The sequence below is a fragment of the Phodopus roborovskii genome, unplaced genomic scaffold (assembly GCF_943737965.1).
Source record: "Phodopus roborovskii unplaced genomic scaffold, PHOROB, whole genome shotgun sequence".
Lineage (NCBI taxonomy): Eukaryota > Metazoa > Chordata > Mammalia > Rodentia > Cricetidae > Phodopus > Phodopus roborovskii.
The window spans coordinates 18,114,146-18,132,792 of NW_026126485.1; the positions used below are offsets into that span (position 1 = coordinate 18,114,146).

Consider the following 18,647-nt stretch of genomic DNA (forward strand, 5'->3'; position numbering starts at 1 on the left):
TGAATGCTAATGTGCGTAGAGGTTAAGCCGCCTAAGAGACGTCATGTCATTCCCAGGACTCTTGAAAGGACTCCATGTCCCATGAGTGAAGGAAAGAAAAGAAAGCCTGCATCATGATCTTCATTGTCGTCACTGCCCCTTCCTAGGAGAGCTGGTCCTATAAGCAAACCCACGTTTGTCTCTGCCTGTGTGAAAGCACACAGCATGGTTAGTTACTACCGGCCACACGCTATTGAGCCCTTGAAATATACTGACAAAATGACAGGTGCTGCCCATCTAAAATTCATGACATCAGAGAACAGTGCAGAGGAGGATGGCATGGCTTTAGCTGATAAAGGCACTTGCTGCCAAGCCTAATGAACTAAACTCAATCTCAGGGACCCACAAAATGTAAGGCCAGAACAGATTCTGGTAAATTATCGTCTGACTTCCAACAGACACCATGGCACAGGTACACACACAAATATACGCACTAATAAATATAATTGTTTTTCAAGACAAGAGTTTCTCTGTGTAACAGCCCTGGCTGTCCTGGGTCTTGATCAGGCTGGCCTCAAACTCACACAGATCCACCTGCCTCTGCCTCCCAAATGCCTCCCAACTATAAATGTATTTTTTTTTTTTTAAAGCAAAGTGCAGCCAAATGTGATGACACACAGCGTTAATTCCAGTTCTCAGGAGGTAGGGGCAGGCAAATCTCTCCAGTTCCAACCAGCTTGATGTACATAACAACCATATTTAAGTCTATGTTCTATCTCAAAAAAAAAAAAAATGAAAAAAGAAAAAATGGGAAAGAATCCAGGAGCCTGCTCAGCACCATGGGAACTGAATGGATGGAGGTGGTCACAGACACACATGCACATATGCACTCATGCAAGCCCAGAGCCATTTTTGCCTTGAGGTGCCAGGTGTCAGGTGCCATTCTGGTACAAACACATAGTAGGGTATTGGGGGGGGGGAGGAATGGTTCCTGTCCTGTGTAGAACAGAACATCTGAAGATGTGAAGGCAGTGAGGAACAGGATGATAAGGGAGGCCTGCTTACCACTCAGGGAGATGTCTGGGTCCATGGTCCCTGCCACAGGCGCAATCTGTGTTGATATCCATAGCACCTGTTACCATTGACGGTCATATGGCTGCTGGGCCCTGCCAAGGATCACCCAACAGCCAGTGTGCTGCTGATCTGAGTGGTCTGCCCTGCTACCCAGGGCCATTGTATAGACTGGGCCCAAGCGACTGCCAAGGGCCATGTCTGGGTCCATGCTCCTGCTGCAGCTAGGGTCTGTGTTGATGTCCATTGATTGCCCCTGTTACCACTGTGACCCATGTGAACTGTGCATGTGTTGAACCATGTGTTGAAGCACAAGGGCCATGCTGAGCTTATCCTGTCCCTCATTGGCATGGGGACAGCCAGCCCCACCTCACCTGAGTGCTCATCCCAACCCTCGAGGGTCCTGGGATAACAGACCCCCACGACCCTGGCAGGGCAAAGCTGGCCTTGCTCCCTAGCAGGAGTGCTGGAGCCCTCCCACCTGCTATCCCACCCCCACCCCACATTTGGGAAAGCTGGCTCTGCCGCTCACCTGACCAGGGTCAGAACAACCCAGTCACCATCCAGGCACACAACCTGCCAGAGCAAAGGACAGTCCATGGAACCATAGCCACAGGGTCTCCATGACTCGGGACAACTACAGGGTATCTGAGAGGAGTCTGGGTGAGGGTCCAGCAATGATGGTGTACCAGCAGCCAAAGGCCTTGAACATGACCAACAACACATTACACAAAGAACATTTGCAAGTAAAGCTGTGGACAAGGGTAGAGTGCATGATACACAGCGGCTCCCACAACCACCAAGACCAATGAAGAAGTGATGGAGAGGTGGGAAAGACGGAGGAGTGAAGTGTGTTTTCCTATTTGCTTTATTTAGTTTTTAGTTTGTTTTGAATTAACACTCTTGTTTGCTTTTTTATTTTTCATTTTATCTTAGTTTTATTATTTTTTTAGTTTTCCTTTGGCAGGGGGACAATACAAGGGTGAAGGGCAGATTCAGAGGAACTGGGAAATGAGTAGGACTGGGATACATGTGAATGTGTATACAATGTGAAATTCCCAAAGAATCAATTAAAAAGCCAAACAAATAAAAATCAATAAATAAAGAGTATAAAGTTCAGGGCTGAGGATGTCATTTGATACAGTGCTTGCCCAGCTTGCATCCTCAGGACCACACCACAAGGTGTATGCTAAGAAGAAAATAGCTGGGCAGTGGTGGTACAAACCTTTCACCCCAGCACTCAGGACAGAGGCAGGCAGATCTCTGTGACTTTGAGGCCAGCTTGGTCTACAGAATTCCAAGACAGCAAGGGCTACACAGAGAAATTTGTCTCAAAAAAAAAAAAAAGACAAAATGTTTTAAGAAATTAATTTTTAAAATTCTGTATGCATGAGTGTCTTGCCTGCAATGTATACATGTGCCTGCTGCCACAGAGGCCAGAAGTGGAGGATGGAAGCCAGAAGAGAGCATCAGCTCCATCTCCCTAGCCCTAAAGGCACAGATTGCTAAAAAAGGAGGTGAAATATTTCATCCTTCAGAGAAGCTCCTGAAACTCGGGAAGTAACATGGTAGCTTCAGAAAGTCCCTAAAAGTGGCCAGATTCTGTAGCCCTCTCCCTCCCCATCATACATAAGCAATAAGGACAGCTGAGAATTATCCCTGACTATTGGTGCTACCTGAAAAGGACAGATCAGCTAAGCTGACTGCAAAAGCAGAGAGCAGTCTAGCTGTCTTCCAGTGTTCCTCCATGGCATTTGCATTAGTTCCTGCCTGATTTCCCTCAGTGATAGAGGGTGGCCTGAGAGTTGAAGGTAAAATAAACCCTTTCCTCCCCAAGTTGCTTTTAGTCATGGTGTTTTATCACAGCAACAGAAGCACTAAGACAGAACTTGAAGACAAAAATCATATGACCATTTGAATTGGTGTAGAAAAATCATTTGACAAAAATTCAACATGCCTTCATGACAGACGTTCTTAAAGAGGACTGGTCTGGAGGGAACATGCCTCAACAAAGTAAAGGCTGTATGACAAACCCAACATCATCCCAAATGGAGAAAAGCTTGAGGTGATCTCGCTGAAGTCAGGAAAGAATCTCACTGAAGTCAGGAAAGAAACACCGCTGTCTACTATGCCCACTCCTTTTCACTGTTGAGCTAGAGCACTAGCTGGAGCAGTATGACAAAGAAATCAAAGGGACACAAACAGGAAAGAAGTCCAACTATCCCTATTTGTAGGTGACATGTTATACAGTAGAGATCCCAAATATTTCACCAGAAAACCTTTAGAAAAAATCCACAATCTCAGAACGAGGTATAGTGATTGGTTTTATGTCAACTTGACATAAACTATAGTCCTCTAGGAGGGAACATCAACAGAGACAATGTCTCCGTAAAACTGGGCTGGAGGCAAGCCTATAGGACATTTTCTTAAGTAGTAACTGATGGGGAGGGCCCAGCTCATTGTGAGTGGTACCACCCTGGGCTGGAGATCCTGGATTCTATAAGAAGCAGGCCAACAGGGTGACGGTGGGGCACACCTTTAATGCCAACACTTAGGAGGCAGAGGCAGGAGGATCTCTGAGTTTGAGGCCAGCCTGGTCTACAGAGCCAGCCTGGTCTACAACGCTAGTTCCTGGATAGCCAAGGCTACACAAAGAAACTATTTTGAGAAAAAAAAAAAAAAAGAAGGAAGGAAGGAAGGAAGGAAGGAAGGAAGGAAAGCAGGCTGAGTAAACCATTGTGAGCAAGCCAGTAAGCAGCACCCCTCCATGGCCTCTGCATTAACTCCTGCCTCCAGGTTCCTGCTGTTTTTAAATTCCTGTCCCTTCTTCAGTGGTGGACTACAAAGTGGTAGTCCTTGATGGAGGATGTCCTTCTGTGTATATGTTTCTCCTATTGGTTGATGAATAAAACACTGATTGGCCAGTAGTGAGTGAGGCAGAAGTTTAGGTGGGGCTATGAGATTAGGAGAATTCTGGGGAGGGAGGCAGAGAGAAGCCTCAAGGGAGACCCCATGCTGCCGAAGGAGTAACAGCTGGATTTCGAGTAAGCCACAGGCCCATGGCAATATATAGACTAATAGAAATGGGTTAATAATTAAGACAGAACTAGCCAATAAGAAGCCCTAGCCATAAGCCAACAATTTTATAATTAATATAGCATCTGTGTGTTTATTTGGGGCAAGGTGGCCCTTTCCACCTGGATGATTTGAATAAGATTGACTCCTATGAATGCTAGGTCACCAACGAGTGACACTGTTTAAAAGGATTAAGAAGTGTGGCCTTGTTGGGGTAGTGTCACTGGGGGTGGGCTCTGAGGTTTTAAGGGCCCAAGCCAGACTCAGTGTTCTCTCTTCCTCCTGCCTGAAGATCCAGATGTAAAGCTCTCAGCTGCCATATTTGCCTATGTAGGACATGTTCCCCACCATGAGGACAATATAAATCTCTGAAACTATAAGTCAGCCCCATTTAAATGCTATCTTTTATAAGAGTTGTCTTTATCATGGTGTCTCTCCAGAGTAGTAGAACAATGACTAAGACACGGTGTTTCATCATAGCAATATAAGCCCTAACTAGAATAAGGGGCAATACACAAAATCGACTTATAAAAATCAGCAGCCTTTCTTTGCACGACAATAAACACACTCACTGAAAAAGAGATATGTACACTCCCTCATTCACAATAGCATCAAAGAAAATAAAATAATTAGGAATAAACCTAACCAAGGAAATGGAAGACTTCCATAATGAAACTTTAAACCACTAAAGCAGCAGAATCAGAAAGATCATTCCAGATTTCAATATACAGAGTAATAGTAACGACAGCATGGCTCTGGCACAAAAAGCAGACATGCAGCCCAGTGAGACAAAATAGAAGACCCAAACAGGGATCACAGCCGTCTAATAGCTGGAAAACATGCCAAAAACATACACTAGAAAAATGAACTTAGACCCAAACCTGTCACCTGTCATAAAAATTAACTTCAACATGACCAAAGACCTAAATGTGAATGAACCCTGAAACACCGCAACTGCTAGAAGAAAGCAGAGGCAGGCCCTAAGTGATGTAGGCATAGGAAAGGACTTCCTGGATGGGTTCCAGTTACCCAGAAATTACAGCCTAAAGGAGAACCCCTCCCCAAAAGCAAGACCATGAAACAATCCCAAAGCTTCGAGAAACCGCCACCCATGAAATTTAGAAAGCAGCCAACCCACCTAAGAAATCCTGGAGTGCTGGAGTAACAACTGACTTTCCCCCCACCCTGCAGTTTCAAAACAGTTTATCCAGAAAAGCAGTTTCTGAGCCTGGCTTCACCCACCACCACCACACACACACTATAAAAACTGTTCTCCCACATCCTCGGATACCAAACTGCACAGTTTGAAGGCACCAAACTCTCAAAGCAACACAAGTCTTCTCTCACGGTTTTGAGGTCTTGCTGTTTTCCTCTGCTAACTTATTTTCTACAAGGCCAACAATTGACAAGTGGTACCTCATAAACTAAATGATTCAGTACAACTAAGTAAACAAGTGAAGAGAAAGCCCACAGAGTGGGGGAGAATCTTTGCTAGCTATACATCTAACAGGATTAATATCCAGAAAATACAAAGAATGCAAAAAAAAAAAAAAAAGTCAGGAAAAAAAATCACCCAATTAAAAAACAGACTATGGATATAAACAGAAGAGTTTTCAGAAGAAGAAAACAGCTGAGGTATATCTCAAGGTATTCATCATCCTTTAGAGTTAGAGGATAGAAGTTAAGTAACTTTGAGGTTTCATTTCACCTCAGTCAGAATGGCTAAAATCAAAAAAGGAACCATCAACAATTCTGGAGACAATGTGGGGAAAGGTGAACCCTCATTTAACTGTAAACTCAAACTGGTGCAGCCACACTGGAAGTCACTATGAGAACTCTCAAAAAAAGGAAAAAAAAAAAACCCTACCATATAACCCAGCTATACTGCTGTACTGTTCCTCGGCACACAACCAAAGGACTCCTCGGAGACTTGTTCAGCCATGTTTGCTGTCACCCTATTCACAACAGGTAGGAAATGCAAACAACTTGAATGTCCTTCCACCAATGCTTGGCTAATGAAAAGGTGGTATATATATACTCTATGCAACTATTCTGCTGTAAAGAAGAATGAAATCACTTTGCAGGCAAAAGAAGGGAACTAGTTATTTCTGAGTGAAATAACTCAGACCCAGAAAGACAAATACCACATGTTCTCCCAAACTGAGGCTCCTAGCTCCGAATCTTTACATTTGAGTCCATAGCCAGAATTGCAAAAACCAGGAAAGTTAGAAAGGATCATGGCAGGAGGAGTGCTAGAGAGGGAATAACAGGGTACAAGTGACATGAAGAAATGGAGAATATGGGAATGGCTTCAATTTCAGAATAGAAGGATTGTCAATACAGAATGAGAGGGAGGAAGAGGAAGGAATAACACTAAGGATGCTTGAAAAAGTCACAGTGGATCATATTGTTTTAGGCTTACTTAAAATTACATATAACACAGATGAGAGTACATATAGTTTCAATGAAGTTGTGCCAGTTGGGGAACTAATGCACCAAGATCCCAACAGCTATGCTATCTGCAGAAAACTCAGTGCCAGGCATGAGAAACCCTTTTTCAAGATTCCCAAAACAATATAGACGATTGTTGCTGCCCTTGGTTACTCCCCAGATGTTAGAGATGCTGAAAACACCATGCAGTTCATACACAGGACTTAGATCTATGAGCTAAATTGGATCTGGAAGCCTCTTCCCTGAGGATGCGCTTTCACAGTAACAGAAGGCGCTACACAAGCTGCCAACGGAGGGGAGCAACCAATATTCCAGCTCAAATACAGAGAAAGAAAGAAAGGAAGGTATGGTGGAGGAGAACGTTTATTGTAGAACCAGGTGCAGCAGGGAGGCCAAAAGTACAAAGAGGAGTGGGTAACCAAAATGTCTGGGTTATATAGGGAAGAGCCTCTGGGGGAAAGACAGCCCAGGCTGTAGAGTTCAGGTAGAGGGTGGGGTATGCCAGCCATACCCTGTAACAGGTAGGGACTGAAGGATGCTGGGAGGACCTAGAGGCCAGGTACGCTTTGATAAGATAAATAGACACCTCGGCCATTTCTCTGGGTTTGAACCTTAACATTACCCAGCTGTGAAGCTTATAAAGCACAATGACCAGCACATCCCTAAAGGGGCACTTATAGCTTAGCAATAACAACAGCTGTCTAATTGGATTTAAAGCCTGCTCAGCAAAAGGGAAAATCACATCTGGAACTACAAAACTAGCTGACTCCAGGTAACTAATGAGGTCATGGATCTCAAAGTAGAACCTACATAATTCCTAACTGCATTCTAGATATTTATCTTTATACCACAGACAAGTGTAGCTCTCACTTCTCATCAAAGAAGCTGATTCTTGCCTGGCAGTGGTGGCAAGCATGCCTTTAGGCAGAGGCAGGCGGATCTTTGTGAGTTCAAGGCCAGACTGGTCTAAAAGAGCTAGTTCCACAACAGGCTCCAAAGCTACACAGACAAACCCCCGTCTCGAAAAATCAATAAATAAATAAGCCAAAAGTGGTCAAAATGCAGAGTAATTGATCCTGGGATGCCTAGACCCAGTAGATAGATCTAAAACACATCAAGGAAGAGATGATGAAAAGATTGTAAGAGCCAGAGGACCAGGAAGTCTGTTGTGTGATTGTGTATTCTGGGAAATGGCAGGGAAGATACACCCATAATACACTCAGTAATAAATAAGATTTAAATAATGACATCACCAAAAGACACCCTAGTGTGGAATCTTACAGGGCCCAAGATTATTGACTTTTTCCTGGCAAACCCTTAAAGGATGACATCTAAAGGTCATGCCAGTGCAGAAGCAGACTGCTGGCCAGGAGACCAGGTACAATGTTTGTGTCACTATCGGGGATGACAATGGTCCTGCTGGTTTTGGTGTTAAGTGCTCCAAGGAGGTAGAACCACTGTCTCTGTGTTGGTGTGTCTCATCCCTGCCCCCAGAGGCACTGACATTGTCTCTGCTCCTGTGCCTAAGAAGCTTCTGATGGTGGCCAATATTGATGACCAGCAAGTGCTCTTAACACTTAAAACATCTTTCCAGGCCCCTGTTCCTGTACCTTAATTTGGGAAAAAAAAAGAAAGAAAGAAAGAAAGAAAAGAATGAAAAAAGAAAAAAGAAAAGAGGTGGACAGTTCCAGAGCACCTGAGGCTGACCTTTGATTTCTACTCACAAGTGCATGCTTACACACAAGCACAACCAAAACACCGGCCTGTAATTCCAAATAGTCATGAGGCTGAAACAGAAAGTCATAAGTTCAAGGCCAACCTGGGCTATGCACCCAGATCATAGGACCCCCAAAAGGAAAAAAAAAAACCAAAGAAAATCAGGGGCAGAATCCTTCCAGTGAAAAGCATTGGTTTTGATTTCTGGCCCCACAAGCTTGAGGCAGAGGGAACTAGCTCAGCAGAAGCAGGGAGCAAACAGAAACAGGATGGCTCTCTCATCTCCTGTTTCAGAGGTAGAGGGTTAAGTCCTTAAGGCAAGGAGCAGGGCGGGACCAAGGTGTGTCAGTGCTTGTGAGCCATCCTGCAGGAGGGCTGAGAAAAGTAAGTGCTGCTAACCACTGAGCCGTCTCTCCAGCTCCCAGTTTGGGCTCCTCAAAATAATCTTAAACTTATGATCCTCCAGCCTCAGCCTCCTAAGTAGCTAGATTGGCAGGAATGAAGCTCGGGCCTGGCTTCCTGCTTTGGATGAGTGTTGCTGTGCTGGGAATCCTCACTTGGCTTCCCATAACCAGGCCACCAGCTGACAATAGCTCCAGCCCTGAATGGAGAATGGTCACTCTGTTCAAGACCTCTCACTGTGAGGCATCTTTGTCAGGGCCTGTTTGGAGACAGAGTTAACAACTGTGCCCTAGCACACCCAGCAGAGGCTGATTCATTCCTAATGATGGTGGGCACACCCATGATCACATGCTGACTGACTGAAAAGGCAAAGCAGCAGGAGCTGCCGAGATGCTGGGTCAGTGACTCTTCTACCCTGAGTTTTGGAGAACTCGATGGCAAGGGTCTGACTTCAATAGAACAGACCTCGAAGAAAGGTGATCTTCCTGGGTCTGCCCCAGATTGTTTCAGAGTATGTGATCCTGGCACAGAGCTAAGGGAGGCTGTGAACCCAGGTTTAGACATGCTAGAGCTCGTTAGCCACTTTCTGCTGTGTCAAGAGCTCTCAGATTCCCTAGTCCCACCCATCCCACCCACCAGTAATTCCAAGTTGTCATGAGACTGAAACAATAAGATTATAAATTCAAAACCAGCTTAGGCTTTATAGGAGAGAGAGTCAGAGACAGAGAGCCAGGGAGAGATAGAAACAAAGACAGAAAAGAAAAGCTGGGTGGTCGTGGCACATGCTTTTAATCCCAGCACTCAGGAGGCACAGGCAGGTGTATGTCTGTGAGTTCAAAGCCAGCCTAGTCTATAGGGTGAGTTCCAAGACAGCTATGGCTACACAGAGAACCCCTGTCTGGAAACATAACAAGACAAAAAGATTTTGGTTTTTTAATCTTTAAAAACAATTTCTTTCATCCTCAAGAATCCCTATGTACCAGTTTGTGGCAGTTCCCCTGTCCCTAGCAACTGCTGATCTACTCACATACTTTTGTGTTTTCTAGAAGGTCACAGAGAATAGACGCATACAGCCTTTTGAGCCTGACTTCTTTCACTGACATAATGCATGTGAAGTGTGCTGGCCTTGCTTCCTGTATTCACGGCTCTTTTCTTTTTATGGCTGAAAAATATTCCATTGTGTGGACACTCAACCACTGAAAACATTCAAGTTCTAGTAGCTGTTGGTAATTATTCATAAAGCCTCAGTAAAAATAAAATACTGTTTGTTACATAAACTTAAGTTTATTTAACTTTTTAAAATTATACTTACTTGGGCTGGAAAGATGGCTCAGCCGTTAAAGGCTAGGCTCACAACCGAAAATATAAAATTATACTTACTTTGTGTGCGCGTAGGAGGGTGCACATGTCACAGTTTGCAAGTGAATAAGAGAACAACTTCCGGGAGTCAGTTCTCTCCTTCTGCCAGGTCATGTGTGTCCAAAGGATCAAGCTCAGATCCTCCAGGCTTCTTGGCAGAAGTCCTCACCTGCTGAGCTGTCCTGGTAGTCTTTGAACATCGACTATCTTCCTTGACCTTTTTTATATTTTTTGACACAGTACTTTGTTATACATCCCAGGCTACCCTAGAATTAGAGATCCTCCTGCTTCAGCCTCTTTAGTGCTGAAATCAAAGCCATGTGCCACCATGCCCAGTTTGAACATAGCTTTTTATTGCACACAGACTCCCCCTAGGAATGGCAATAGTGGCTAATGGAACTGCCACGTTTTTAGACGTCTTTGATGGACAGGGAAGGAGGTGAGAAGAGCAACAGTAAAATTCTTTTTCTTTTTGTTTTGTCCTGTATTTGTTTTTGTTTGTTTTGTTTTTCTAGACAGGGTTTCCCTGTATAGCTTGGAGGTCCTAGCATTCACTTTGTAGACCAGGCTGGCCTCAGACTCAGATCTGCTTGCCTCTGCCTCCTGAATGCTGGGATTAAATGTGTGTCCCACCACCCAGCAATAGCAAAATTCTTTAAGGTTTTACCAACATTTGAGCCATATCATACACCAGTGCCCCAGTAAGGACTCAATACAGCCAGCTCATCAATGCTTTACTGTGTGGCCTGGGCTAGCTCTTATAACTTAAACTAACCCATTTCTATTCATCTATGTGCTGCTCTGAGGCTCTTTACCTCATCTACATACTTCCTCCAATCCTGCTCCTCTGAGTCTCTTAGCATCTCTTCCTGACTCCTGAGACTCCACCCATCTTCTTCCCAGCATTCTCTCTACCCTGAAAATCCTGCCTAGCCAATGGCCAACCAGCTTTTTATGAACTATGAGAGTAATACATTTTCACAGTGACTCTGCCTTACCTGAGGCAGCTGAGCTAGTCCTCTGAGCACCACCCACATGGCAACAATACAAGGTAAAATGTGGAAGGAGGTCGGAGGAAGAGCCGGGAAAAGCTCTCTTGCTGGCGGGACTCGGACAGGAGAGCATCGGTGGAATTTCCTGGTGTTCATCTGTCTAGGTTGTAAGTTATTTCTTCCTGAATAAACATCTATTCGGCCTATTTGTTTATCCTGATCCTTATTTAACCGCAATAGTAAAATCTACTATCTCCACTTTATACTGTATAGACCTACTCCCCAGGATGCAGGCCTTGATGTTAGACTGCTGGGCCCACATGTACCTGCCTAGCTCCTGACTGAGGAAGACACTATAGGGTTTGAGGCTGGTGAGGTTGTGCACACCTTTAGTCCCAGCACTCAAGAGGCAGAGGCAGGCAGATCTCTGTGAGTCAGAGGCCACTCTGGTCTACAGAGTGAGTTCCAGGGTAGTCAGGGCTCTTACACAGACTCCCAAAAGCTTTTCTGATCTCCATCCACACAGACACCACACCAAGTTCACACACAATAAATGTAAGAACAATTTTATACTGTGTATGCATATTAACTGTTCACTGGAGAGGAGAGCAGGTTATGGGTGTGTGTGTGTGCCCAAACGTATGTGAACAAGTATATGAAGGCGAAAGGATTTAAGGAGTCTTTCCTCAGCAGCAGCCCACCTTGGTTTTGTTTGTTTGTTTGACAGGGTTTCTCTGTGTAGCCCTGGCTGCCCGAGGACTTGCTCTGAAGAAGAGGAGGGCCTTGAACTCGGAGATCCTCCTGCCACCGCCTCCTGTCAGTGCCCAAAAAGATGGCTACACTCCATCTTAGCTCAAGGGCAGAGAGTTCAAAACTGTCCTCAGCAAGTCATAAGACCTAAAGGTCAAAGTTGTGGCTACAGTAGGGTGTTTGTCTGTCTTACTCTAAATAACGACAGACCTGATCTGAGGTGTGGCTACTCCTGACCCTTAAGGCTAGGGAAGGAGAAGTTGAATCTTAGATATGGTTACTGAACCCTTAGAGTAAGAAGGAAGAATGTTAGTTCTGTATACATGATGTCATGCTCCCCTTTTTGGTTAAGGTATATAAGAGTAGTGAAAACTAAACTCGTGGCAATCAGTATGGACTGACTCTGCCCTCCTGATTTTATTCTGTGTCTCTGTCTTTTCTATACCATCTATATCTAGCCTTTCCCTCATCCACACACCCCCACTCAGATTGGGGCCACTCGGCTGGTTCTGATTGCTGCCCCACAAAGACAGCTTCCGACACCCTCCGAGCCGAAAATCCATTATTTAGCCCTATGTCTTTTTTGATTGTTTTTTGAGGCAAGGTCTCACTATATAGCTATGGTTGTCCTGGAACTCACTATGTAAACAAGGCTGGCTTGGTACCCAGGCATCTGACTGCCTCTGCCTCCCAGTGCTGGAATTAGTGTCTCGGACACTAGGTGGTGTTAGTTTTCCACATCTGTTTTTAAATCAATGAAACTTGCTGGTAGCAAGATGGCAGGTGCTTGTCAGCTCAACACTAAGATTGAGGCAGGAAAATCACAAGTTCACGGCCAGCCTCAGCTACCTAAGTCCAAGACAAGTCTGGGCTAGAGGGTAAGACCTTGCCTAAAAAAAAGAAAAAGAAAAAAAAAAAAAAAATAGAAGCAGAGGCTGGCAGATCTCTGAGTTCAAGGCCAGCCTGGTCTACAGAGTGAGTTCCAGGACAGGCTCCAAAGCAACACAGAGAAACCCTGTCACAAAAAAACAAACAAAAAAAAAAAAAAAAAAAAAAAAAAAATAGTCACAGTAGCAACTAAAATACACCTTCACAACCATGCCCCATCATTACTTAAAGAGCAGGACATTTCCAGCCTTGAAGTTATACCCAAACACATTTCCTGTGTAAAATACGGTGGACTAGAAACCTTGGTGAAACCCAGACAAGCCCTCCAGAGGCACACCTGCATGTCTCCATTGAAGAATTCCTCATGCTCTGTGCTTTTCCCCGTGGGGACAGCTCTACTGTTCTTTATGCACTTTCTATTTCTATTCACCTTTTCAAGGCAAGCTCTCACTCTATAAACCAGGGAGGCCTCACACAGGGCTCCTGCTGTCACAGCTTCCTGATGCTGGGATTACAGGAATGTTCCACTGCATCTGCTCTCTTGTTATTACTCTATGTAACATTAAATATTTCCAAGTGACTAGTTCACGCCATCCTCTGTTGAGGTAAAGGATTCCCTAGTCCCAATTCATTTTGGGGGGTGGGGATTCAACTGTGTTTAGACAGAGTCCTTTTCAGTTCTCTTGGGGGTCAATGTGGTCAGAAAAACCTGAACAGACACCTCGATCGATCACCAAGGGAGGCCATCTTTCTCACAGATCTCAGGCTGCCCAAGGCAATAATCATCAGAGGCTCTTAAGCTGCAGGACCTGCCAGAGAAGTGTCAACGTCACCCACTAAACAAGATGATTAGTCATCCCTTTGTCCCTGGTCTTTCTTGAGAACTTTCACAGATGCTGAATAATGTCCACTTCCCATATACAGCGGCCATTCCCATTTCACAGATGAGCACAACTGAGGGTAGAACAGATACTTTACTAGCCCAAGGTCACACAGGAAGGAAGCGCTAGGTTTTGGAAGGAAGCCTACTCTCTCTGGCTACAGAGTCAGACTCATGCTCTGACTCCCAGGTAGTTTCTCTCCCTGCAGGAACCATAACCGACTACCCCAGCTTCTCTAAGCCTGACAGTTTCAGAAGCTGTCTCCTCTTCTGCACTCACTCAGCTGTGTCTTTGACCGCCATCATGCCAGACCTACAAACCCAAAGAGTCAAGTAACAGAGGTGCTCTGTGCCCCCCCCACAGCAAAAAAGCACCCACGTCAAAGCATTCGGAAATATTTACGAAGCACCTAGTGGGTCTTGAAAAAGATGCAAAGCCACGAAGCAAAATCCAATCTCTGCCCTGGTGGTAAACTCAGACAGCAAAGAAAGTGGTATCTACCCGGAACGCCAAGAACTCAGCCAATTCCTCAGCAGGACGTAAGAAAAGCCTGAGTAGCCGGACTGGGGCGATCCCTCGCCAGACCAGCCTCACCTCGCTTTACAGTAACGGCCTGTACCGAGCAATCGGCAGAAGAGGGCGGGGTGCGGGCTTTTATCCCTGGGTGATAGCAGAGGGACCTTGAATGTATGGGTCAGGCAGTTACAAGTGACCGGGCAGGACCGCCCACCGGTCATCACCTAGGCACAGGGCGCGGCAGTCCGGACAGACCGGCCTCTGAAGCCCCGCCCCTCCCTCATGTCGTCATCGGTCGGCAGTGAGAGCGGGCTGCGATTGGCTGTCTCCACTGCGGAGGCGGGACCTCAGCCAAGGGCGCGCGCGCCCCAGGGAGGCGTTGACCAGGGTAGAGCGGGAAGGGGCGTGGCCTCGCGCGGAAGGCCGTTGGCAGCCGGGTCCCACCCCGGATGTTCTGCGTCACGGAGTGGGCGGCAGCGATTGGCCGGAGTGGCGCGGCGCGCCGGGAGGGGCGGAAGGTTCTGGAGGGCTGGCGGGATCTGGAAGCTTCCGCCGGACGGGTATATAGAGTCCGGGACGGGGCAGCTGCGGAGCCGGAGGCGGCTACGGCTGGGCGGCGGTGGCCATGGGCAAGGACTATTATCAGACGCTGGGCTTGGCCCGCGGCGCGTCCGACGACGAGATCAAGCGAGCCTACCGCCGCCAGGCGCTGCGCTACCACCCCGACAAGAACAAGGAGCCCGGCGCCGAGGAGAAGTTCAAGGAGATCGCCGAGGCCTACGATGTGCTCAGCGACCCGCGCAAGCGCGAGATTTTCGACCGCTACGGAGAGGAAGGTACGCGTGCGCGCGGCCGCAGGTGACCCGCCGTTTGACAGGCGGGGAAACCGAGGCACTCGGGGCCTCTCTGAGGCCTCGGCCCCGAATAGACGGCCCGGGGATCCGGCGGCCGGGCCGCCTCCGCCCTCTGATCGGCGGCCTCAGCCGGGAGGAGGAGCTTTGGGCGCGCCGCTCACACAGAAGCTTCTAGCACGTCTGCTGCAGCCCCTCCCGGTCGGCAGCCTGCACAGCGCCGGAACGCTGCAGACTGAGGGCGACGGTGGCGATCACTAGGGTGTGAGATTTTGAAAATTGCCCGAGTGTTTTGTTCCTCTGGCCCCGCTAGCCCTCTAGCTCAGCGCTTAACCCAGAGTTGAGCCTTTCTGGTTGCAGTGCGTAGGAACGGCTCTGTAAGGTGTTAGAGCTGTCAAGTAGGACTGGTAGCACCAGCAGCTGGAAGGCCTTACTACCGAATTGTTGTCACGAAGTAAAAGGGAGTGTTGTTTCCTGCTCCTTCTCCCATTGGCAGTTAAAGACTTGAGATTCGTTTTTACCTAGCGGGGACAAACTTTTAAAAATAAATATATATCAGCCCTCCCACTACGGTTCCCAGGGCTTCTTTATTAAAAGCAAAACTTGTTGAGCCAGGTGCCGGAGCTCACACCCCCACTTTGGAGGCTGAAGCATTGTTAATTTGCTTCTGATCTGAGCTACAGAATGAGCTCCTGTTTCCAAAAGAACAGGATGTAGCGACAATCCCTGGTCTGGTATGTCTGAGTCAGGAGGTTTGCCTCAAGGCTAACCTGGACTACTCAGCAAGTTCAAGTGCTATATAACATGACAGTCACAGGATCTCACTATGTAGTTCAGCCTTTTATTTATGTTTTAATTTATTTTTACTAGTATGTATTTCACCATCCTCATGCTACAAGAGATGAGGGTGGTGAGTCCCCTGGAACTGGAGTTAGACAGTTGTCTTCTGTTGTGTGGGAGTTGGTAATCGAACATGGTTCCTCTGCCAGAGGAGCAAGTACTCTTAACCTCTGAGCCATCTCCAGGGCCTCGTGGTGGAGCCCTGACTGGTCTCAAACTTGTAGAAATCCACCTGCTTGTCTTCAGAATGCTGGGGTTCCAGGAGTTCAGCATCATGTCAGGCTCTTTGTTTTAAGGATTTTATGTTTTATAAATGTGTTAATTTATTGCAGTGCTAGAAATGGAAACTAAGGGCCTTGACTCTCCTACAGTAACCCTGATATCTGATTTTGTTGTCCAGGCCTAAAGGGTGGTGGCCCCAGCGGCGGTAGCAGTGGCGGTGCTAATGGTACCTCTTTCAGCTACACATTCCATGGAGACCCTCATGCCATGTTTGCTGAGTTCTTTGGTGGCAGAAACCCCTTTGATACCTTTTTTGGGCAGCGCAACGGGGAAGAAGGCATGGACATCGATGACCCATTCTCTGGCTTTCCAATGGGTATGGGTGGCTTCACCAATGTGAACTTTGGACGTGCCCGCCCTGCCCAAGAGCCCACCCGAAAGAAGCAAGATCCCCCAGTCACCCACGATCTCCGGGTCTCCCTTGAAGAGATCTACAGCGGCTGTACCAAAAAAATGAAAATCTCCCACAAGCGGCTGAACCCTGATGGAAAGAGCATTCGAAATGAAGATAAGATCCTAACCATTGAAGTTAAGAGGGGCTGGAAAGAAGGGACCAAAATCACCTTTCCCAAGGAAGGGGACCAGACTTCCAACAACATTCCAGCTGACATCGTCTTTGTTTTAAAGGACAAGCCACACAATATCTTCAAGAGAGATGGTTCTGATGTCATCTATCCAGCCAGGATTAGCCTTCGGGAGGTAAGGCACTGGGTGGGAGAATGAGGAAGTGATTGCTCTGAGAGCAGTGGAGGAGACTGCCTGGGGCTCTGCTATGCTAGCAGTGTGGGTCAATGTGGAGTGGGGGCTTAGATGCACGTGTCCGGTGAACCTGACCCTCCCGGAGGAGTCAAGCTTCCATCTAACACAGTCCTTCTGCTTCCCTAGGCTCTCTGTGGTTGCACTGTAAATGTCCCCACTCTGGACGGCAGAACCATCCCTGTTGTATTCAAAGATGTCATCAGGCCCGGCATGCGACGGAAAGTTCCTGGGGAAGGCCTCCCTCTCCCCAAAACACCTGAGAAGCGTGGGGACCTTGTTATCGAATTTGAAGTCATCTTCCCGGAAAGGATTCCCCTGACATCCAGAACCGTCCTGGAGCAGATTCTTCCCATATAGCTGCCTGCATTCTCCAAGGACTGAGCCAGGGACTTTTCCAGAGCTGCACATTTCCGGACCATTCACTGGTTGCATACTGCGGGAGGGCCCAGGGAGGGCTTTTGCTCTGCCGAATGTTTTCCACAGAATATATTACAATCTTTCAAAGTCGAGCACTAGACTACAGTGATTTTTTGAGTGATAGGCAGGCGGTGGGAACAACAGCCCTCCTGAAATGGACCCACCCTCTGCACCCCAGCTCCTGCCCAAGGGTGTGAGGCAGGCCTGCAACTGGACTCACCCCTGTTGCTGTCCTTTCGTTTGTGGCTGTCGTGTGGCAGTGACCACCATCTCAGTTGCCAGACCTTGTGCACTAGTCAGTCTCCACTGTGTGAGAGGTTCTTGTTTTACTCTGTATTTGTCCCATGCCTTGTTCCTCCTCCCCGGAAGAATCCTGTCTTGTCTTGGCCATCTCAAATCAAGACCAGTTCAGTAGGACTATCAGGCCAGCATCACAAGCAATACCTGGTTACAGGACCACATGGCCAGCCTCAGGTGAGCAAGTCTCACTGCCACTTCCCTCCAGGTTTGGGATCTGGACAGCCAGGAGATCCCCTGGACCTCTAACTCTATTGAAATCAGGTGGCTCACTTATGGTCACAGTATTTGTTGGTCCAAAGGTAGTCCTTGGCCATACATAGCTGGGACTTCTCAGAGGCCTGGGTGATTTTTTCCCCCCCTTTTTTTTTTTGTGTAATAGACTCTGAACTCTCTCAAAAGGATATAATCCTTTTGAATTTTGCACAGCCCTAGATATAATCCCTTTATATAAAAGGGTCTTTGCTTCTGATGAAAGGAGCCCTGTAGAACGTCTGTAAATATGTTTTTATAATTCCATTCAAAGCTGGTGTGCGCCCAGATGAAAGCAGTCCCTGTCAACTACTGCGTCTGTCCAGGGCTATGATGGAGTCAGACCTTGGGAGTGAAGGGGTCTGTTCTTTGAAGCTAGCCCGGTGCTCTGACATTCGACTCATTGTAAGTTGCCACTACCAACACGAGACCAAAGTGTGTGACTTGTCATTCTGCAGTGTGACAGCATTAAAGACTGATGGCAAACCTCAGGGGAGCAGTCATTCGACTCTGTTTGAGGGCTTTGCTGGGGGAGGGATGGTGTGGTGAGAGTCCTCGTCCTCCAAAAAAGGAAACAAGTTGCCTTCCCAGAAATTGTTCTGAATGCCTTTTCTGCCTTGCAAGGCTTCTGGCCACATCTGGGGGCCTAAACCACCAGGACTAAGGATTAAAGCACCATCTGCCCAAATCCTTACTGCCAACCAACAAGGCCTGCCCTAGATCAGGGTAGGGTGCTAGGCTAGCTGCTTGGAGCTGGCCCAGGGTCTGTTCTGCCTCATGGGAAGTGAGAAAAAACCCACTCCAGCTTTATTTATGTGGGTATCCTAGGAACTTAATTTTCTTTAAAGGCTAGGTTGATTATAAAGCAA

The 18,647-nt window shown here is 47.0% G+C and overlaps 1 protein-coding gene across 1 annotated transcript; it reads left to right on the forward strand.

The window, feature by feature from the left end:
* Positions 1-14,573: 14,573 nt before the first annotated feature.
* Dnajb1 (DnaJ heat shock protein family (Hsp40) member B1) lies at positions 14,574-18,269 on the forward strand. Its single transcript, XM_051194907.1, has 3 exons — positions 14,574-14,916; positions 16,172-16,752; positions 16,939-18,269. Exons 1-3 carry the CDS (start codon positions 14,706-14,708, stop codon positions 17,167-17,169), a joined length of 1,023 nt encoding a protein of 340 aa, XP_051050864.1. The 5' UTR covers positions 14,574-14,705; the 3' UTR covers positions 17,170-18,269.
* Positions 18,270-18,647: the final 378 nt, after the last annotated feature.

Excerpts from the sequence above, each read along its gene's own strand:
- Dnajb1 (XM_051194907.1), top strand. The coding sequence starts at position 14,706 with ATGGGCAAGGACTATTATCAGACGCTGGGCTTGGCCCGCGGCGCGTCC. Across the intron at positions 14,917-16,171 it reads CGACCGCTACGGAGAGGAAG|GCCTAAAGGGTGGTGGCCCC; the intron begins GTACGCGTGCGC and ends TTTGTTGTCCAG. Across the intron at positions 16,753-16,938 it reads CCAGGATTAGCCTTCGGGAG|GCTCTCTGTGGTTGCACTGT; the intron begins GTAAGGCACTGG and ends CTGCTTCCCTAG.